The following is a 20,740-nucleotide window of genomic DNA, read 5'->3' on the forward strand; positions in this document are numbered from 1 at the left end:
TAGAGATTTATTGATATTATTGATATTTTCAGGTAAGTAGTGTTTGGTTTCATTGATTTTTTTTTTCCCTCTGTTGTTTTCTATTTCATTGATCTCTCAATCTTATTTCTATTGTTTTTTTCCACTTATTTTGAGTTAATTTGAATATTTTTTCCCCTAGCTTCCTAAGTTGGAGTCTTAAATAACTGACAGAAATTCAATTTGTTGTTCTTCTATTACCTTTTAGTTAAAATTTTTTAAAAAAATTTTATGTGTGATTTCTTCTTTTACCTGTGGATTGTATAGCATTAAATTGTATAATTAGCATGGACTTAGGATTCTTTTGCCCTCTCTTCTTCCCTCCTTTTGGAATGTTATTGATTTCTAATTTAGTTCTGTTGTGATCAAAGAGTACCCAGTGAGTTTTCAATCTGTTGAGATCTGAGACTTGGATCTTGTCTCAGCATGTGATTTATCTTGTGAATGTTCCGTGTACACTTGTAATGAACTTGTATTTTGCGGTTATTAGGTGTACTGTTTTATAATTGTCAGTTCCTTTGGGATAGTTGATATTACCATTCAGATCTTCTCTGCCGTATTTATTTATTTTTGACTGTGCCGGGTCTTTTTTGCTGCATGCCGACTTTTCTCTAGTTGCACAGAGTGGGTACTGCTTTCTAGTTGTGGTATGTGGGCTTCTCATTGCGGTGACTTCTCTTGTTGTGGAGCAAGGCCCTAGAACATGGTGAGCTTGCTTTGCAGCTTGTGGGACCTTCCCGGACCAGGGATCAAACTCCTCTTGCCTGGATTGGCAGGTGGATTCTTAACCACCAGGGAAGTCCATTCTTTTATCTAGTTGTGTTGTCAGTTACTGACAGATGTATTAAAGTCTTTCACTGTGATTGTGAATTTGGTTATTTCTCCTTCTGTCTCTGTTAGTTTTGCTTCACGTGTGGGAATTGGATCACTAGGTGCATGAACATTTCTAATACTGATCTTGCTCCATGTATTAAGCCTGTTCCCCTTTTGGTACAATCCTTTTTGTGCCTAGTGATACCTTTTGTCTTAAATTCAGTTTTGTCCGAAATTCATACAGTACTCTAGCTTTCTTATGCCTCTTGTCTGTATGTGGTGTGTCTTCTTCCAGCTTCTTTGAATCCTTTTGTTTGTTTAAAGTACCTCTTCTGTGTACTTTAGCTTTCTAGTTGTTTCTTGCCTTTTTATCCCATCTGGCAAGCTCTACCTTTTGTTTGGAGTGTTTAGTCCATTTTAACAGTGCAGATGATTCTCAGGTCGTATGAAACTTGAGCCACTTACTTTTTTAATAGCAGAACTAGTGTCATTGGAGAATCACAAGTAGTTAATATATTATTACTTTTATGGCCACGCAATGTTACTTTTGATTCAGCGGTAAACTTGCAAAATAGGCACACAGTTCTTTGTTTGCTCATTACCATTAATATGTATTTCTTATCTTTTCTTACATAAAAAAGTTTTGTACTGATATAAAGGAAGAATACATAATAAACATGTTGGCCTCTCTTACTACAAGAGGGTATTCTTAGTAACTATGGGCATACTTCTTAATGTATGTCAGCAAAAATACATTTTTGTTGTTGTTGTTCAGTCACTCAGTTGTGTCCTACTCTTTGCCACCCCCATGGACTGCAGTGTGCCAGGCTGCCCTGTCCATCACCAACTCCTGAAATTTATTCAAACTCATGTCCTTTGAGTCTGTGATGCCATCCAACCATCTCATCCTCCATCACCCTCTTCTCCTCTTGCCTTTAATCTTTCCCAGCATCAGAGTCTTTTCCAGTGAGTCAACTCTTCACATCAGGTGGGTCAAAGTATTGGAGTTTCAGCTTTAGCATCAGTCCTTCCAATGAGTATTTCAGGGTTGATTTCCTTTAGGATTGACTGGTTTGATCTCCTTGCAGTCCAAAGGACTCTCAAGAGTCTTCTCCAGCACCACAGTTCAAAGGCATCAGTTCTTCATTGCTCATAATATGTTTTATTATGTTTTACTGTTTTATTTTAAATTGTGAATGCCTGAAAATGAAGAATTGTTTTATTTATAAACTTACATAGCATGTTAACTAATATGTTAAAATATGACAAAGCAATGATGTTCTCTCTGAAAGATGGAGATAGAAATGTTTCTATGTATTTCTCCTTAAGGAGTTTTCTTTTAATTAGAATATTATTTTAATTATGTTTTTATTTTGGCTGTGCATGTCTTCCTTGCTGCACAGTCTTTTTTCTAGTTGTGGTGAGCAGGGGCTACTCTGTAGTCGTGGTGTATGGCCTTCTCATTGTTGTAGCTTCTCTGTTGCAGAGTATGGGCTCTGCAGCAGTGGCTAACTAGTTGTGGTGCACAGTCTTAGTTGCTCCACGGCATGTGGGATCTTCTAGGAATAGGGATCAAACCTGTGTCTGTTACATTGGCAGGTGGATTCTTTACCACTGAGCCACCAGGGAAACCTTATATGCAGTTTTATTTAGGCTTATCTGTACACATTTAGCATATATATAACTCTTTTTTAAAAATTTTTATTTTTACTTTATTTTACTTTACAATACTGTATTGGTTTTGCCATACATTGACATGAATCCACCACGGGTTAATTGCTACGTAACGTATAAATGGCCTATAGTATTCTAATGAGATTAGTTCAGCCATCTTTAAATGCTTACATTTATTTGATCTCTTATTAATACAGAATAGACCTTTATATTTACGCTTGGAAGCTACAGCAGAGCCCCATAGTTTGAGAGTAAGTTTTCCTGGAAGATAGCATTCTGACTTATTTTTATTAAATTGATATTGGATTTTATTCTTTGAGCTCAGATATCTTTCCCATTTCCTAATAAAATTCAGATTCAGTTTCTTTCTCAGAAACTTATTTGCATGCTTATGTTTACTTTCACTAACACTAAACATATATATGTTCACTATGTATAAGTAAAATTTATAATCATGCAGCAAAGATTTCACCTTTGCCTGGACAGTTTTATTCCCTGAAATATGGATGGCTGTTAGACATTTGGATTAAGCTTTTTACATATTCATGAGAGTATGTATGTGTTTGTTTACTTATTTATGCACACCCACATCTCCTTCAACAGAGGATTAAAGGCTTCCAATTGCTTAATAGTTAGTTTTTATCTCTGATCTATAAATATCACTATTTGTTAACCGTGAGTATTAATCATTTTTGTTTTCTGAGCTATATAACCCAATGCCTGGTACATGGTAGAGATAGACACTAAATATTTGTTGAATGATGGAATAAGTAAATCAGGTTCAAGTCCAAATCACATTTGATCACCCAGAACTTGGTGTTGTAAAGTTGGCACAGCAGAGTAAGCCTACACTCAGAATCATTTTCATGTTCCTCTCTTTCATTCTAAAAAGTTTAAGTCTTTAGAACTTCTCTCAGAGATTTTCTGTTTGTTCTTTATAAATGGACTTCACTGAAGCACTTGGCCCTGAATTTGCTTTGCAGTGCTCCAGACTTAAATGGGCAGCTCCCAAATAATGCTTTGCCAAAAGGGCCTTTTATTATCATTTGTCTGGTGGCTCAGACGGTCAAGAATCTGCCTGCAGTGTGGGAGACCTGTGTTCTACCCCTGAGTTGGGAAGATCTCCTGGAAAAGAGAATGGCTATCCACTCCAGTATTCTTTCTTGGAGAATCCCCATAGATAGAGGGGCCTGGTAAGCTACAGTCCATGAGGTTGCAGAGAGTCTAAAAAACATGATTGAGTGACTAAGCACACAAATTATATGATCGGGATTCTCCTAAATTGATTCTACATTCACACCCTTTACTTAAATTCTCCTCTTTTTATTATTCTCCATTCGGATTAGTCACCATTACTTGGTTGGAGGGTGGTAGTTTTGTTCTGTCAGGATTTTGGATGAAAAGAGTATTAGTTGATATGCTACATGCTTTCTTTTTATGGAAATCCAATAATTTTATCTGATTATTTCCAATAATTTTTAAGAACACCTTATGTCTATCAGTTTTGACAAGCACCTTTGCTAGTGTTTATTTCTGTCATATTGGACATTGGAATCTTCCTCATATTGTTAATGATAGTAGAAATAAAGATGCAGAAAAAGACCATGTAGTTGAAGTTTTCTCATATAAGTAAGACCTTTTCAACTGATTATCATCATTTGTTGTTCATTCACTATGTCGTGTCTGACTCTGTGACCCCATGGACTATAGCATGCCCGGCTTCCCTGTACTCAACTATCTCCTGGAGTTTGCTTGAATTCATGTCCACTGAGTTGTGATATTAGCTAACCATCTCATCCTCTGTCCATGGTGTAGTTTTTATATATGTGTATGTGTATAACCATTTTTGTTCATAACCATTTCATTTCTCCTGTGGTCAGCTCTGTCTGCATGTCTTTTAAAATGTGGCACATACACTAAAGCAATACTTGGCCAGATTTGATCAGCATGTGGTGACAAGAAGTTATCTTCAGTTACCCTGAAAGCTTGCCTCGGTGCAGTAAGCTTTTATGAAAGTGTACGCATCACATGCTTTTCTTCCCCTTGTGTTTTGTCTTTGTCTTATTTCATTTTTCTGTGGGTAAATGCCTTTGCTAAGCCATTCTCTCCCCTGCTCAGCTTTTTGACTGAATTTTCAACCAGACATTAAACCTTAAGTTTATCACTGTTTCTCTCATTTTGCTAGGTATCAGCTATTGGTCAGCTGCCTGATGTCATTAATAACAATATTAATAAGCTGTAATAAAATTAGAATGTACTTGTTGGTTGAGTGCTTATATGTTAGGTGAAAATTTAAGTGTTTCTTATGAATGATTTCATTTGATCTGTATAATAATTCTGTGAGAGAAGTGTGGTTAGCACCTGCAGTTTATTAAGCACACTCTGCCATATACATGTTTTAAACTTTATGTGTTGGACTATGAGGACAGTCCAACTGGAGCGCAGCACCTCATCGCAGTCCTCTTGAGAATCTGCACTTTGGGAGACTCACTGTTTAGCCAATTGGAAACCCTTCCTGCTGTCACCTGACTGTCTCCCCTGCATGTCTCCCTCTGTCCTCCCAGGGTCTCAGCAAACAAAAGCTTTTACTTTGGTTTGGCCAAAGTTAGAAAGTTCCTTTGCTAATTTAAAAAAATTTCTGTCTCATAAGATTTTTTTTTCTGTGCTAAATACTGATAAAATGTTTTGAGGCTTCCGTGGTGGTTTGAAAAATGTCTACTATAACATCAGTCAGTTGGAATTTTAGCACCTGTGAACCTATATGAACCATTAATACCGATATGGTAAGTATTTAGCAAGTCAGAATAAAAGCCCTTAGCCCTTTTACATTGAAGAAGAGGCTTTAATACAATCATTCATTCATTTATTTATTCAGCAATACATGTGATGAAGTCCCTGCTCTTTGCAAAGCCCTTATGGGAGAGCATTTGATGAGTGTTGAAATCTAAGTAAGCGTTTAATCTTAGAACAAATAGGCCCATGAGTTTTAAGAGGGCTCATATATTAACATAACTTCTGAAATGTAGAATATTAAGATTTATAGTGTTTGTACTAGTATGTGTGTTTCTTAATACTAGTTTGAAATATATTTCAGAATAACTTTTTTTTTTCCCCACAGCTCTCCTAGATAAATTTTTTTACCCCAAAGTTTGAAGGTCAGTGTAGTAGTTTGCTGTGGCTGCTCTGGCAAATTGTGTACCGTAAACTTGGGAACTTAAAGCAACAGATTTCTTACAGTTCTGGAGCCCAGAAGTTCAAAATCAGGGTATCATTTGGGCCATGCTTCCCTCTAGCACCTCGGGGAGAATCATTCTGTGCCTCCTGCAGCACCGAGCAGCTTCAAGCTCTGTGGGGCTAGTGGTCACTCTTGCTCTGCTTGCCTTCACTTCGCTGTCTTCTCTGTGTATCTAGGTCTTCTCTGTCCTATGTTTCTCCACGGCCCCTCTTTTTGTAAGGATGCTGGTCATTGGATATTGGGCCCACCTGAATAATCTAGAATTGTCTTCTCATCTTAAAATCCTTAAGTTCATCACAGTAATGTCTGTAAAGACCTTTTTCTCAAATAAGGTTGCAGTCGCATGTTGCCAGGGTTTGATGTGCAGGTCTTCTGGTGGTTGTTTTTCAGCCCCCAACAGCTGGGGTTACTGTTGTATACAGTGTTACTAAAATAAACGGTAGTACTTATTTTTAATTTTCTGTAATAGTTTATTTCCTTCCCCTTTCTATCAGTTATAATTTACTTAGATTTAAGTGTGAATGTTATCATCTTGAGAATGTAAAAATATTCTAGTAGTGACTGTGATATTTCTGTAAAATTCTAGGACATTTGATTTATAAAATACTGTCATATTTGTATTAGCATAATGTACCATGTATTTGGCTTTCTTTGTACAAAGAATATATTTATTTAGATGAGAGAATTATCATCTATGGTTATAGATTATCTATAGATAACCATAGATTATCATCTGTGGCTAACCATGTTAACTGACTTATTCTGACCTGTCAGGTTGCTGAGTATTTCTTCCGTGGCTCTACCCTAGATGGTTCCAGCCTGCCCCTCAGGGGCTGTCTGGGGCAAGGTCTTGTGCTGCTGGTCGATCTGGTCTTGGGTGGCCTGGGGTCAGCCCTGGCTACCTTTGAAGCTGTTCCTTTCTAAAGTCTCTGCTGTCTCTTCCATCTCCTGTCCTTCAGCTCTGCCCTCGCCAGCTCTCTTCTCTATAGCCGGTCACTCTCAGAGCTTCTTACATCACCACACCACCTGCTCACCCTTGCCTGTCTTGCCGCCCTGCCTTTGGTTAGCTTCCTCCTTGACCATAGAATGGGTTGGGTGTGCATTCCAGCTTGCTTGTGTGTGTGTGTGTGTGTGTGTGTATACGCACGCGTGCTCAGTCATGTTCGACTTTTTCACTTCCCTGGATTGTAGCTCTGCCAGGCTCCTCTTTCCATGGGATTTCCCAGGTAAGACTACTGGAATGAGTTGCCGTTTCTTTCTGCAGGAGATCTTCCTGACCCAGGGATCAAACCTTGGTCTTGGTCTCCTGCATTGTTGTTGCTGCTAAGTCGCTTCAGTCATGTCCAACTCTGTGCGACACCAGAGATAGCAGCCCACCAGGCTCCCCCGTCCCTGGGATTCTCCAGGCAAGAACACTGGAGTGGGTTGCCATTTCCTTCTCCGATGCATGAAAGTGAAAAGTGAAAGTGAAGTCGCTCAGTAGTGTCCAATCGTCAGCGACCCCGTGGACTGCAGCCTTCCAGGCTCCTCCATCCATGGGATTTTCCAGGCAGGAGTAGTGGCGTGGGGTGCCATTGCTTTCTTCGCCTGCGTTGTTGGGTGGGTTCTTTACCACTGCGCCACCTGGGAAGCCAGAAGTGTTCCAGCCTACTCCAGTACTTTGGAATACTAGTTCTTCAAGGATTTGGGGGAAGGATGGCTCTAAATTTTTCTCCCCTTTCCACTCCTTCCCCCAACCATTTCACTAGCGAGATACACGTTTTCATGTGTTCTCCAGTCTAACTTCACTTGATGCCTCTGAGTTACCATGCTGGCCGCCATCGCACAGAATCTTTTGGGACTGTTGCGAGTTTGAGGTCTTTGGTTTGTATCCTATTTGCCAAGTTTGGTAGTCTTCCACAGTCAGGCTCTCTGCTGCTGCTGCTGTATTTTGAAATGGTACAGTCTTTTTCCTTTGTTCTTTCAGACCTGTTAGACTGAGAAATCCAGAATGGTGAGGAGGCTAAGCCTCTCAGGCTCAGGGTGAGGCTTCTTGGTTCTGCAGGGCTGCAGCTGGAGGCACTACTGGGGTTGCCCAAAGCCTCGTTGCTTATTTCTTAGTCACTCACTTTGTTCTTGGCTTAGGTTTCTAGATAAAAGAGCAGCCACTCAGAAGCCTTCCCACCTCTGTAGTCTTGCATGCTTTGCTGTGTGCCTCTTTGATTTTCTTTGTTCCATTAATTTATCATTGCAGCCAGAAAGAATAATGCACAATTGTTTACACAGCCTTAAAATTACTCGTCAAAAATCATCAAGGTTAAGGTTACTGAGCCCTGTGGATGGGAAGCAGTCATTTCTACACTTAAATTCTTCTGAGTAGGAATTCAAGCACTTTTTGTAAATGGTTTCTCTTAATACTGATGCCGTTGATCTTGAGGTTTTTTTTGTTTATTTATTTTAAAGAAATTTAATTGTTTGTAGGAATCTGGTTATAACTGACCTGTGGCTAACCTTTCATGTGTACTTCCTAGTTGACTTGAGCATTTAGGAATGGGTTCACTAATGTCTGCATAAGGGAATAGAGCTATGTTTCTCTGTCACCCTCTAGGTTAGAGCTTCCCTTGCCATTTTTCTGTTTGCAAGGCTGTAAAGATTCTAGGAGTAAGTGAAAAAATTTCCACTGTGGCCCTGAACAGTTTCTGCCTGCGATCTGAGATAGGTCTTTCTAAGTTGACAAATGACAACGATTCCTGACTCTGCAAGGAGTTTTTCTCTCTGTGGCTGGAGTTACACTCCTCATTCTGTATCATTAAGCTGGGTCTTCTCATCAGTGAATTTGTGTGCTGAGTTCTGAGGAACTGGCCTCCCTTTCCATGCACTGGACTGGTAGCTTTGATCCGCCACAGCCCAGCATCCTTTATGTCCTGGATTGGAGCTTACACAGAAAGCAGGAGGAAAGGTTTTGTTTCTGGGAGGCAAGGTTATATACTATGAGCTCTGTAGATAATTATGCATAATGTCATTTAAAGACCCGTGGCATGAACTAGTCCAGCTTTTGCAGAGACCTGAAAGTTAAGACATTAACCTTAAATCCCTAAGGTGTAAGTGAAGCATCTGCAATAGCTGGTCAGTGTTTGTCCCGGGCAGTTTGGCGTAGTTCAGTGGCTGTATTGTTTGTTTACTTTTCTAAATGAGTGTATTAATAGTTCCATGTATTTATTTATTTTTCTATAGAGTATCCTTTAGAATTTTACCTTTCAAAAACATCTGTGGAACTTTCCTGATGGTCCAGTGGTAAAGAATTCGCCTGCCAGTGCAGGGGACACAAGTTCGATCCCTGGTTGGGGAAGATCCCACATGCCACAGGGCAGCTAAGCCTGTGTGCCACAATCACGGAAGCCCACACGCTAAGAGCCCATGCTCCACAAGAGAAACCACTGCAGTAAGAATCCTGAGTGCTGCAACTAGAGAAAGTCTGCATGCAGCAACAAAGACCCAGCCTAGCCAAAAATAAATAAAAATTAAAAACAAAGTCTATAAAGAGAAAGAAGATTAAAAACTGAGGGGTTCTGAAAAACAACCCAGTTCAGCCCCTCTGTTATACAGGAAGAGTCCAGGGGCCACACTGCTGCTCAGAGCAGGGTTCTCCAGGCCCCTCTGCCCAGCCTGCTACTTCCTCCCAGGACAGCCTGGCACCTCACTCCTGAGAGCTCCCCAGGTCATCAGGTTCTCCGTTGTTTCCCTTCTCATCCCCATCTTCTGTCCTGTCTTTTCTGCACTATAGGATAAGCTCACCCCTATGGTGCTCTAAGGCATACTCACTCTCCTAGCGCCAGAGCACTTTCCCATGACACTCGTCGCGTCCCATCCCTTCTCAGTCAGCTTTCCTTAATGGAACATTTCCTCTTTCCGGAATCAGGCTCAGTGATGACCACATATCTTATTTCATCCTAAACAGGCATGAATTCTATGTTCTTTCTTTCTACAGCTAAGATTCTACGTTCTTCCTTTCTACAGCTAAGAAAACTGAGGTTTAGAAAAATAATTCGCTTCTTATCACACAGCTAGTGGCAGGACAAGTGTTTGAACCTAAGCCAGAGCCAGGAGCTTTCTCTCATTTAGATCTCACCTCTGTGGGACCCCAAAACCTGCATCTTTGGTGCCAGCATCTTCTCAGGTTCTCCTGTTCAGGTGTTTATGTTTGTAAAGACAAAGTCAGATTAGATGCTAAAAACAGACAAATGGTCAGAAATGGCTAAGACTTGGTTTGTTCTATATTTTAAAATAAGGTACTGGCCTCAGCTGATATGCCAGGATTTGGTGTTTGCTTTCTAATCACCTGTGGTTGAGCTCCCTGCTCTGTGGGTTTAGAATATCTTCAAAAGCACTGTAGCCAGGAGATTGTGACCTGTTTTCTACACATATGTGAGAGCTGTGAATGAGAAATGATACAGTGTTGTACTAGCCATGGGAAATTGTTATAAGTGAATTATTGCCGAGACATAATAACTGCCTTTTATTACCTCCTCCTAGAATAGTGTTTTTAATTTGACTGTTGCTCTTTATTAAGTATAGGCATGCTCAGTCCCTCAGTGGTGTCCAACTCTTCGTGACCCCATGGACTGTAGCCCGCCAGGCTTCTCTGTCCATGGGATTTTCCTGGCAAGAATACTGGAGTGGGTTGCCATTTCCTCCTCCAGGGGATCTTCCCAACCCAGGGATCGAACCCGTGGCTCCTGCATGGCTGGCAAATCCTTTACTGCTGAGCCACCAGGGAAGCCCTAAGTATAGGCAAAGTTAATCATATTATGTATACTGTTGATCTTTAAAGTCTACTTTGTGGAATCATCTTGCTCTTTCAACAGAACAAATAGCACCCTAGTCACTGACACTCTTCTGTTTTTATTATACATTTATTTCATTATTTTGTTTATATGTGTGTGTTTTCTCTACTCTGAGCTACTCCTGACTAGCCACCCCAGTGTAAGAAAAGACCTTGTGCTTGCCCCAGCCCTGCAGCTGAAGGAGTCCCTGAGCTCACTGTTCCCAGCAGATCGCCAATCTTGACATGCTCCAGTAGAGGTGTCAGGGGCAGGGACTGAGTCTTAGGGGTCCTGGACACTGGGCTAATGTGGAATCCTTGCTCTGCTGCTTTGTATGGAGGTGGCCCCAAGCACAAATTTGAACCTCTTGGTTTTGTTTCCTCATATGTAGCACTCTTGCCTCAAAAGACTGGTGTGAAATGATGAAGTTATATACTGAGTAAGTTCTTAGCATCTCTGGAGAAGGGAATGGCAACCCACTCCATTATTCTTGCCTGGAGAGAGGAGCCTGGCAGCCTACAGTCCATGGGGTCTCAAAGAGTTGAGCACGAATGAGGAACTGAGCCCACACACAGATGTACAAGTTCCTAGCACAGGCAACACTCAAGAAATGTTGGTTCTCCTCTCTCTCTTCTCCTTTATGACCTCAGGAGCCGACATAATTTCTAGAACGTTGTACTTATTCGGAATGTGTTAGAGGGGAAGAGTTATTCCAGCGAACATGTATTTCTTTCTAAAAATTAACTGAATCTTTCCTTCAGCCCTTACTCTCAGCAGTTAAATTCTGTGTCTTTACCTTTATCTCTCAAGTGTGTGCCTATAAGAGTATTTAGAGAAATTTATCCTCTCCAGTGCTTAAGTAGCATTATTAGGAGTGACAGTGGCCAAACAAAAATAAGCATTGTGCTTGCAGTCTTAACTCGAGTTTTTGAATGTATGTGTGTATCATGTTTTGAGCTTTGTACTAGGTCACTGGGCTTTATTTTCTTGGGCTCTGAAATCACTGTGGATGGTGACTGCAGCCATGAAATTAAAAGATGCTTGCTCCTAGGAAGTAAAACTATGACCAATCTAGACAGCATATTAAAAAGCAGAGGCATTGTTTTGCCAACAAAGGTTCATCTAGTCAAAGCTATGGTTTTTCCAGCAGTCATGTATGGATGTGAGAGTTGGACTATAAAGAAAGCTGAGCACCAAAGAATTGACGCTTTTGAACTGTGTTGATGGAGAAGACTCTTGAGAGTCCCTTGGACTGCAAGGAGATCAAACCAGTCAATCCGAAAGGAAATCAATCCTGAATGTTCATTGGAAGGACTGATACTGAAGCTCCAGTACTTTGGCTACCTGATCCAAAGAACTGACTCATTAGAAAAAACCCTGATGCTGGGAAAGATTGAAGGTGGGAGGAGAAGGGGACGACAGAGTGTGAGATGGTTGGATGTCATCACCAATTCAATGGACATGAGTTTGAGCAAGCTCCAGGAGTTGGTGATGGACAGGGAAGCCTGGAGTCCTGCAGTCCATGTAGTCGCAGAGAGTCAGACATGACTAAGCGACTGGACTGAACTGAACGAGGTCATTGGTGATAGAGGAATGAATGAAAATATATAGGCATTTGTCAATTATATATTATGAGAGGATGTTTTCAATTGTCAGATTTCAGACAGCTTTCTCATGTCAGTGAGGAATAATTCAAATGATTAAAACTACATGAGGAATTTTAAGATCGTTTCCAGATTCCACTTTTTTTCCCCTTTCTAAGTTATTTTGGCAATTTCTTATAAATAAACAGTGTATTTTGCAGAGCAAAAGACATTGAAATCTAATATTATCCCTAATGGACTGCAATTATTTAATATTTAGCATGAATGCAATCTAACCTCAGATAGGCTTTTTCTGCAGTTATTATAATGGCTGTAATTGCAGAAGAATACTTTGGCGTAGCAGTAGCTGCCAGCTGCAGTGCCATTTGATCTAAAAAGGTCACAGTAAAAGGGACATTTAAATTAAGTTATAAATTACAATTGAAGAACAATATTTTGATGTGTGAGACCAGGGATGACAGAGCAGGAGATGTAATTCATGGGTTCATTATAGAACAGAGGTGCCTGACAGCTGAGCCGTGCCAAGGGGAGAATTTATTTGCAGCATCACGCAGACAGAAAATGGCAGCTCAGATGAGAAGCTGGAGTAGAAACTCGAAACCTTGTGGTAATACGCAGAGGTTATGCTAATCAGACTGCCCCAGATCCAGCGATGTTTAATAATTGCTATAATATAAATGAGATGTTCGGACATGTGCACATTTTCAATCTTATTTAAATTAAGACCTCATCCTTGCTCTATAAAATAACACAGTTTATAACCAGGCATTAAGGTTGATTCTCTCACCTCCCTGTCCAATGTACAGAGTTGCTGAAATTTCGGAATTGTTTAGGCAGGAGAGTTAAAGCTTGAAACAAGAATTCTGTCCATGGCAGCTTTGAGGAAGGATATAATTTAGTGTTTATAGCGATCCATGAGAAGTTCAATCATGAGTTAATTAAACAGTAGGCAGTCATTAAGTATTATTTATTCTTTCGAGAAGCTTGCCAGTAAAGCACTTATATATATTAAATTATAGAAAGTAATAAGCTGGGAATGATTTGTCAGGCTGAGAGGAGCAGGTTTAACTTGGGCAATTACGCAGAAATGTGTTTTTCTTCTTGTGGCCTGACCCTTCCTTCCTACTAATCACAGAGAGATCAGGGGCTGTCACAGGACACTCGAGGCTGTGTAGTCCCCAGCACCGTGTGCACCTTGAACCAGCAAGTGTTTAAGAATCTTTCGTAATAGCCGGCCCCTGAACTATTACTCCCCATGATGGTACCGCTGGACAGTTTACAGCCGTTTGGCCTTTCAGGGTATCTTGTCACATGGCATCTCATTTATTGCTTTTCATGGTCCTTTGACACAGTGAGGGGCTGATGATGTTAGTCCCACTTGACAGAGATGAGAACCTCAACTCAGCCAGTTTGTAATGCAGCTTTAAGGCATCTGTCTCCCTGCTCAGACGTGGTGCCATGCTCACCCTCATGAGGCTGCAGAGGTCTTGACTGTGGGAGCAGTTGTGCAGGCGGGCTGCTGAGCACCTGAAATCTTTGAGTTGTTCCGAGCGTTTTATGCAGCAGCCAGCTGTGTCCAGTTACAGAGGGCGCCATGTCCCTGGTGGTGCCATTCTGTGTTGCCATTCAGTTTGTTAAGCAGAGCCAAACTAGGGGTGCACTACTGGAAGCTGCTGTTGTTTTTAGCACCGTCACATGCCCAGTCCACTCTGCTAGTGTGCTTGGGCCATCTTAGTCATCTTTGGTGGCACTTACGTGACATTTAGAGTTGCTCAGGAGCTCTTGTTGAATGAATGGAAGGACAACAGAGAATGTGATGACAGCAGCCTCCCTGTGGAGCTGGGGTGTCCCTTGGGTCTCAGGGCAGCAGAAGGCATGGCCAAGGAGAGTGGACAGCTGGTTGGGGAAGAGCCACCTGGACTCTCTGACAGTGAACAAACCAGAATTGAAGGGAAGAGCCGAAGCTGAGCAATCTGTGGCGCAAATTCTGGGAGCCAGCTGACAGACTACTGGGAAACTGCAAAGCAAAGAGAATTCCACGATGGGGTGACTTAGAGGCTAGTGCATTGGTGAAAAATCACCATTTTGTTATCAGATCTCCCAGATACTGACCTGTGGTTTAGGGGAAGATGACTTTTATCGCTGCTTGTGCCTAAGTGAAGACCTGCAGTTCAGTGATGTGGAAGCGGCAGATTTACAAGTGCATGCTTCCCTGATCATCGGATTAAAACACACACATATGCATACAGACATGTGCACACGCACACCCTGTTTTTGTGGAATGACTTCCTGCTCTACTGGCTGGTGGGTCATGGTGACAGCGTCAAATCTAGGTTCTTCTCTCTACGGGAGCTTGTGGAGATTAGAAGCTGACTGGATAAGAATGCTCTGTCCTGGTGCCTACTTTTTGCACTGATGTTGACCCAGTAGCTCCAAGATGGTACATTTCTCTGTACATTAAAATTGCTTTAATCCCAGATTTTCCCGGTATGTCTTGGCTGCAGATGGCCAGAAAGGTCTCCTTACCTTGCTTTAATTGCTCTTCTGAGACTACAGAGTGAAGCTGTTTGAGTGTCTTCATTACGGTTTCCTTGAGCAGTCTTCTCTAGGGTAATGATAGAAAATCTTATTCACAGTGAAGAACCTTTTACCTTAGCCATATTGGGCACTGAATTTACCATACTGATGTACCTGTGTGGTCGTGATCAGGTGTTTCAAATTTGGAACCCACCTATTTTTCACAGGTTGAGATTGTTGCAGTTCTTCAGAGCTTGACACAGTATTAGAGGGGAATATTTTCAATGACAATCTTTAAAGATTTGAGATAGCCAGTATTTTGGTAAACTTACAAACTCTTTAATTTACATGAGGAATACAGTTGAAATAACTAGTTAAGCTCTAGCTCAAGCATTATTTTGGCTCCAGTCTGAAGAAAAACAAATCTTCATAATCCTCCAGAAAACAAACCCTTTTTAAGAAGTGCTTTTTTGTATATTAAGCAAAGAAGGTGGAACCCAGCAACCCAGCCTTTTAGGACCCTAGGGTATAGATGTGACTTTAGGTGAACGTGTCACATGAGAACAGTTCTTTAATCTGCTTCTCAACCCAGCATTTCTGACGTCCATTTCCTGTGCTTCTCCTGGCTGTTTGTCCCTCTCACCCAGGAGAGTGTCTGGCACCGTTTAGCACTCAGTACATGTTTGCAGAAGTAGTGAAGGATATCCTGAACTTCCAGTAATTTTCCCAAAGTATTTGACAGATATTCAAAGAAACAATGTGGGCTGAAACAACTGTTAATATGTTAAAAAGTCCATCTTTAGTAAATATAACTGAAGTGTTTCTTTAAAAATGTAATGCTCTCAGAACTTCCTCAGACTCAATTGCTATTAAGTGGGAAAAACTGTTTGCAACGTTAAGAAGGGGCTTGTTGAGAGAAGGGTCCCTTTGGGCTCTCTGGGAAGAGGGCATGCCAGAACAGAACCTTGTACTGGCCTTCATGAATTCTTGATGACAGCACAGTCACTCCCGACTCCATATGTTCAATCAGTATTTGTCACTGTTGTTAAATAGTGCCACACTTTTACTTTTCAGGTGTGTTTTTGGCAGAGATGGAGGAGGTGGACACTCTGGATACTTGTTGGGTTCGTGGAGTGGAAAGGTCAGGAATAGGACTATTTTTAGAAGACAGGCTGACAATGGATCCCATGAGCGGAGGCAGTTACCTGTTATTCAGCTTACCACATATATCACAACAGCTTTGTCGGGGAAAGTGTGATCTGAACAGAGGAATCACAGATGCAAGGATGTGTTTGAGGGAAAATTGTCTGCTAAAGCAGTTCATGAGAAATTTGACTAGGGACGCCATGCAAGCAGGAGCACCCTCCTTGAAAAACCAAACAACCCTGAGTGCAGCAGGTCCCTCAGAACATTTCTTCCAGCTCATTTAAAGCTCTTCTTGGTTCACCAAAAGGCAGGAATGTCATAGGGATTGATGACTTCATTCACTTGTTCACTTTTGGAATGGGCCCTGTGTTCTTATGAGTAATTTCCTGTTATCAGCCATGTAAGATTTAATTTTTTTTCTGTGTACTGTACTGGAGATTTAATCAAATTTCATTAATTATTAACATGAATAATTATGTGAAACATAAGTGGTTTTGTTTATAGTTTAACAATTTTTTTCTGTCTCTGGAAAGGCTACTCTCTAATCTAGAAAATTAATGAAAATTGGATAGAGACTACTTCCTTCATTTTTTTCTCCTTCCTTCTAAAAATAAATAGCTAACACTCATTTAGCATACTGTGTGCCAGGTACTGATAAGCAATTTTACATGTAGTTTCTAATGTTATCCTCACAATAGCCCTGAAAGGCAGATGCTATTATTTTATGCATTTTTTTAAAATGACAAAATTGAAGCCCAAAGAGGATAAGTAACTTGTCCTGGCCACACACCTAGTAAGTGGTAGAGCTAGAATTCCACTCCAGATAATCTGGCTCCAAAGTCCATAGTTTTTCATCACTTTCTGTATAATTACCCCATTTACTGTAATTACCTTTTATAAAATATTGTTAAATTGCCATGAGCTTTTTATTAAGAATTCATGATTTGATCAACTTGAATTGATTTCAGAGTATCACTAACATGTCGTTGTTCAGTCGCCAGTGACGTCTGACTTTTTGTGACCCCATGAAATGCAGCATGCCAGGCTTCCTTTTCCTTCACTATCTCCTGGAGTTTGCTCAAACTCATATCCATTGAGTTAGTGATGCTATCTACTATCTCATCCTCTGCTGCCCTCTTCTTCTCCTGCCTTCAGTCTTTCCCAGCATCAGAGTCTTTTCCAATGAGTTGGCTCTTCACATCAGGTGACCAGAGTATTAGAGCTTCAGCCTCAGTCCTTCCAATGAATGAATATTCAGGGTTGATTTCCTTTAGGATCGACTGGTTTGGTAAAAAAAATAAATAGCCATGCAGTTTTTCCCTTTATTCAGTTCTGATCCTTGCTGTTAAGCTCTCATTATAGATCCTAATTATATTATAGAATTTGGCAAATATCTGCTTGTTCTGGATCTTAGGCAAAGTATGAAAATCTAACTATTTTTTATTTTATATACTTCTGAAAGGAGACCAATTGAACAGTTTTCAAACATTTGCAAATTCTAATATTTTAGTATAGTATTTCATTTAGTATAATATTTATAGTATTCTATTTTTTAAATCCTCTAACAATGAATGTCATAATTTAAGTCGCTCAGTCGTGTCCTACTCTTTGTGACCCCATGGACTGTAGCCCACCAGGCTTCTCCATCCATGGGATTCTCGAGGCAAGAATACTGGAGTGGGTTGCCATTTCCTTCTCCAGAGGATCTTCCTGACCCAGGGATCGAACCCAGGTCTCCTGCATTAGAGGCAGACGCTTTAACCTCTGAGCCACCAGACCTACCACAATGAATGTCATAAAAATACATAAGTTCATATCTGGCATCCATATTTTTTTGTGTGCACTCACCTTATCCACATCCAACCACCACCAAAAAAAGATTCAGCATTAATCATTGAAGTAGGTGTTTTTGGTTTTTTTTTAAGGTAGTTGTCTTAGTAATTAATTTCTAGTCTGGATATCTGTGGGTAGTCTGGACTTAGAGTAAATTGGAATCCTCTAAAATTTGAGACTAACTTGGGAAATTTTGATTTTTAATAACTTTTTGTTTTGCTGAATGAACAATGAAAATGGATATTTAACTTCCAATAGCAGTCAAATAGTTATCGGAGAGATTTACGATATCCAAAATTTTTATTTATTAGTTCATCCATTCATCCATCCAAACAAACAAACTGACTTACTGGTAAAGTTTGCACCTTATTTGTACTGAGGATTTGCAAATACTGGTGAATTTTTCAAATAAGGGATTGAAGCACTTGTAGAAAGATCAGCATGTCCCCTGCGGGCAGCCATTGTGTTCACTTCTGTGTCCCCAGGGTTTGGGGTGTGGCCTGCACCATAATAGGTACTCAGCTAACATCAGATTGAATGAACCTGAACACACTGAGGTGGAGATTTGGGTTGAGTCTATCGAGGGGCAGTAGTTGAAGGCCTTTAGTTATTAACTCAACAAGTATCTCTGTGTATCACCTTTTGCTATGGGTGGTGTTAATTCCTGGAGGTATAGGTCTCAGCCAGAAAATGCTCCTGTCAGAGTAGACTTTGGAAAGAAAGGGCAGTTCCCGGTGAGAAATCTGGAGAGACAGCCACAGTTTGGGAAGGTCGATGTGAGCAGGAGGATCATTCTCTCTGCTCCTTCTCTTCATTGTCCTGGTGGTCCAGTGGTCAAGAATCTGCCTGCCAATACAGGGGGCATGAGTTCCATTTCTGGTCCAGGAAGATTCCACATGCTGCAGAGCAGCTAAGCCAATGAGCCACCACTGTTGAGCCTGTGCTCCACAACAAGGGGCTTCCCTTGTGGCTCAGCTGGTAAAGAATCCACCTGCGATATAGCAGACCTGGGTTTGATCCCTGGGGTGGAAGGATATACTGGCCTGGAGAATTCCATGGAGTATATAGTCCAGGAGGTCGCAAAGAATTGGGTATGACTGAGCGACTTTCACTTTCATTTTCTGCAAGAGTAACCCCTGCTCGCCACAACTAGAGAAAAGTCTGCACATAGCAATGAAGACCCAGCATAGCCAAAAATAAATAAATCTTAAAAAAAAAAAAAATCAACAGTTTTGACCAGAGAGAAAGTCCAGGCCTGAAAGGACCATGTAGATAAACTAGCATCTTCATTTATGTGCTGAGAAGTTAGTATACTGTTACATAATTAGATTTAAAGTTTTTATATTTAGATACTTGAAATTTTTTTTAGTGAAATTATAGGTGAAAGACTTAAGACGTGCTAATGGGAAAGAACATAATCTGTCACGTCTTTAGACCACTTTGAGGGAAATGGGACAAGAGCAGGGGTCACGTAGGCTGGGTTTGAGTCTTGGCTCCACTGCTTACTGGCTTAGTATGGGTGAGTACCTTTACTTGACCTTTCCATGCCTCAGTCTCCTCATCCATAAAATGGGTGATGAGGGTTCCTACTCTGTAAGATTAACTGAAAGAATACTTTCCTCATAGGATTAAGTAAGATAAATGAGTGTGTGAAAGGTGCTTTAGCAACAGCCTAGGCTAAATGTTCCATAAATGTTACTGTTGGTCTTCATCTTGTTCCTGTCATTGCCAGAATGTTCTCTCCCCTGCTTGTGTCCTTCTCCCAGAACAGCTGGATCTGGGGGGTGGTTGGATATAAGCCAGTTATGACACTGGCTAAAGTGACTCTGAGTCTCGTGTACCTGTCTCATGACTCTTCTGTTAGAGTAAATGAAGGATCCCCTTTTTATTGATTTGCTTCCAGTTCTGTTTTTTGGTGCAGTGAACAAACTAAAATTGTCATTATTGTTTTAGCTCCATGAAAGTGGCTATGATGCTGGCAAAGCTCTGCAGCGACTGGTGAAGAAGCCTGTGCCCAAGCTGATCGAGAAGAGCTGGACCGAGGACGAAGTGGTGAGCGGGCGGGAGTCAGCCTCGGGTCTGCTCTGGGGCATGAGGGGCGGCTGGGCCTGCTGCTCACCACGTCACCAGGATCCGGTCATGGCTACAGACTGCCTATGGCATCTGTCAGTCAGGATAAAGAGCCTCTGAACCTCATAATTGTATGGAGAGAGTTTAGTCAGCATTTGTTTTCTAGAAAATGGGAAAGATTTCCCCAGGTGTCATGGAAAGAGAGAGGAAATTAATAGTTGCTCTTTAAAAAAATTAGGTTGGTTTGATTGGTTTGTTTGGGTCCAGGCTAGCTTTCGATACCTCCTTCTGTTAAGATTCGTGGCTTCCCTGGTGGCTCAGAGGTTAAAGCGTCTGCCTCCAATGAGGGAGACCTGGGTTCGATCCCTGGGTTGGGAAGATTCCCTGGAGAAGGAAATGGCAACCCACTCCAGTATTCTTGCCTGGAGAATCCCATGGATGGAGGAGCCTGGTAGGCTACAGTCCACAGGGTCGCAGAGAGTCGGACACGACTGAGCGACTTCACCTCACCTTCTGTTAAGATTCAGTGATTTTAGAATCAGCTGATACTCTTTAGATTAGGGCTGCACCTTGTTTTTGTTGTGAAGTCTGATAGGGTCTCTAACTTGCAGAAGAACAGTAGTCAAGAGCAGGAAACATAGACTTTAAATCAGTATCGGATCTTTCATATTCATTCTGTTACTGCTGCTACTGCTAAGTCACTTCAGTCGTGTCCGACTCTGTGCGACCCCATAGATGGCAGCCCACTAGGCTCTGCCGTCCCTGGGATTCTCCAGGCAAGAACACTGGAGTGGGTTGCTATTTCTTTCTTCAATGCATGAAAGTGAAAAGTGAAAGTGAAGTCGCTCAGTTGTGTCTGACGGTGGGAAGATAGAAATGTACCCAGAAGTACATATTTTCAAACTCATGGATTTTATCCCAGCAGAAAGAGTTCTAATGAAGCTCTCCATCCCCCACCTTGTGACTTTGGGGAGAAGAATTGCTACACAAGGCAGGGAGATTTCTTGTGCTTTTGCAAATACAGTCTT

General features: G+C 41.2%; 1 protein-coding gene across 4 annotated transcripts in view; it reads left to right on the plus strand.

The window, feature by feature from the left end:
* Positions 1 to 20,740, plus strand: part of RERE (arginine-glutamic acid dipeptide repeats) — a 420,891-nt gene that overhangs the window by 305,663 nt on the left and 94,488 nt on the right. For all 4 annotated transcript variants that reach the window (XM_069545778.1, XM_069545780.1, XM_069545779.1 and 1 more), the window contains one exon: positions 19,596 to 19,694. In XM_069545778.1, coding sequence (XP_069401879.1) covers positions 19,596 to 19,694 — 99 coding nt within the window. The remainder of the gene's footprint in view (positions 1 to 19,595; positions 19,695 to 20,740) is intronic.

The sequence above is a fragment of the Ovis canadensis genome, chromosome 12, assembly GCF_042477335.2.
Source record: "Ovis canadensis isolate MfBH-ARS-UI-01 breed Bighorn chromosome 12, ARS-UI_OviCan_v2, whole genome shotgun sequence".
In the NCBI taxonomy this organism is placed as follows: Eukaryota; Metazoa; Chordata; class Mammalia; order Artiodactyla; family Bovidae; genus Ovis; species Ovis canadensis.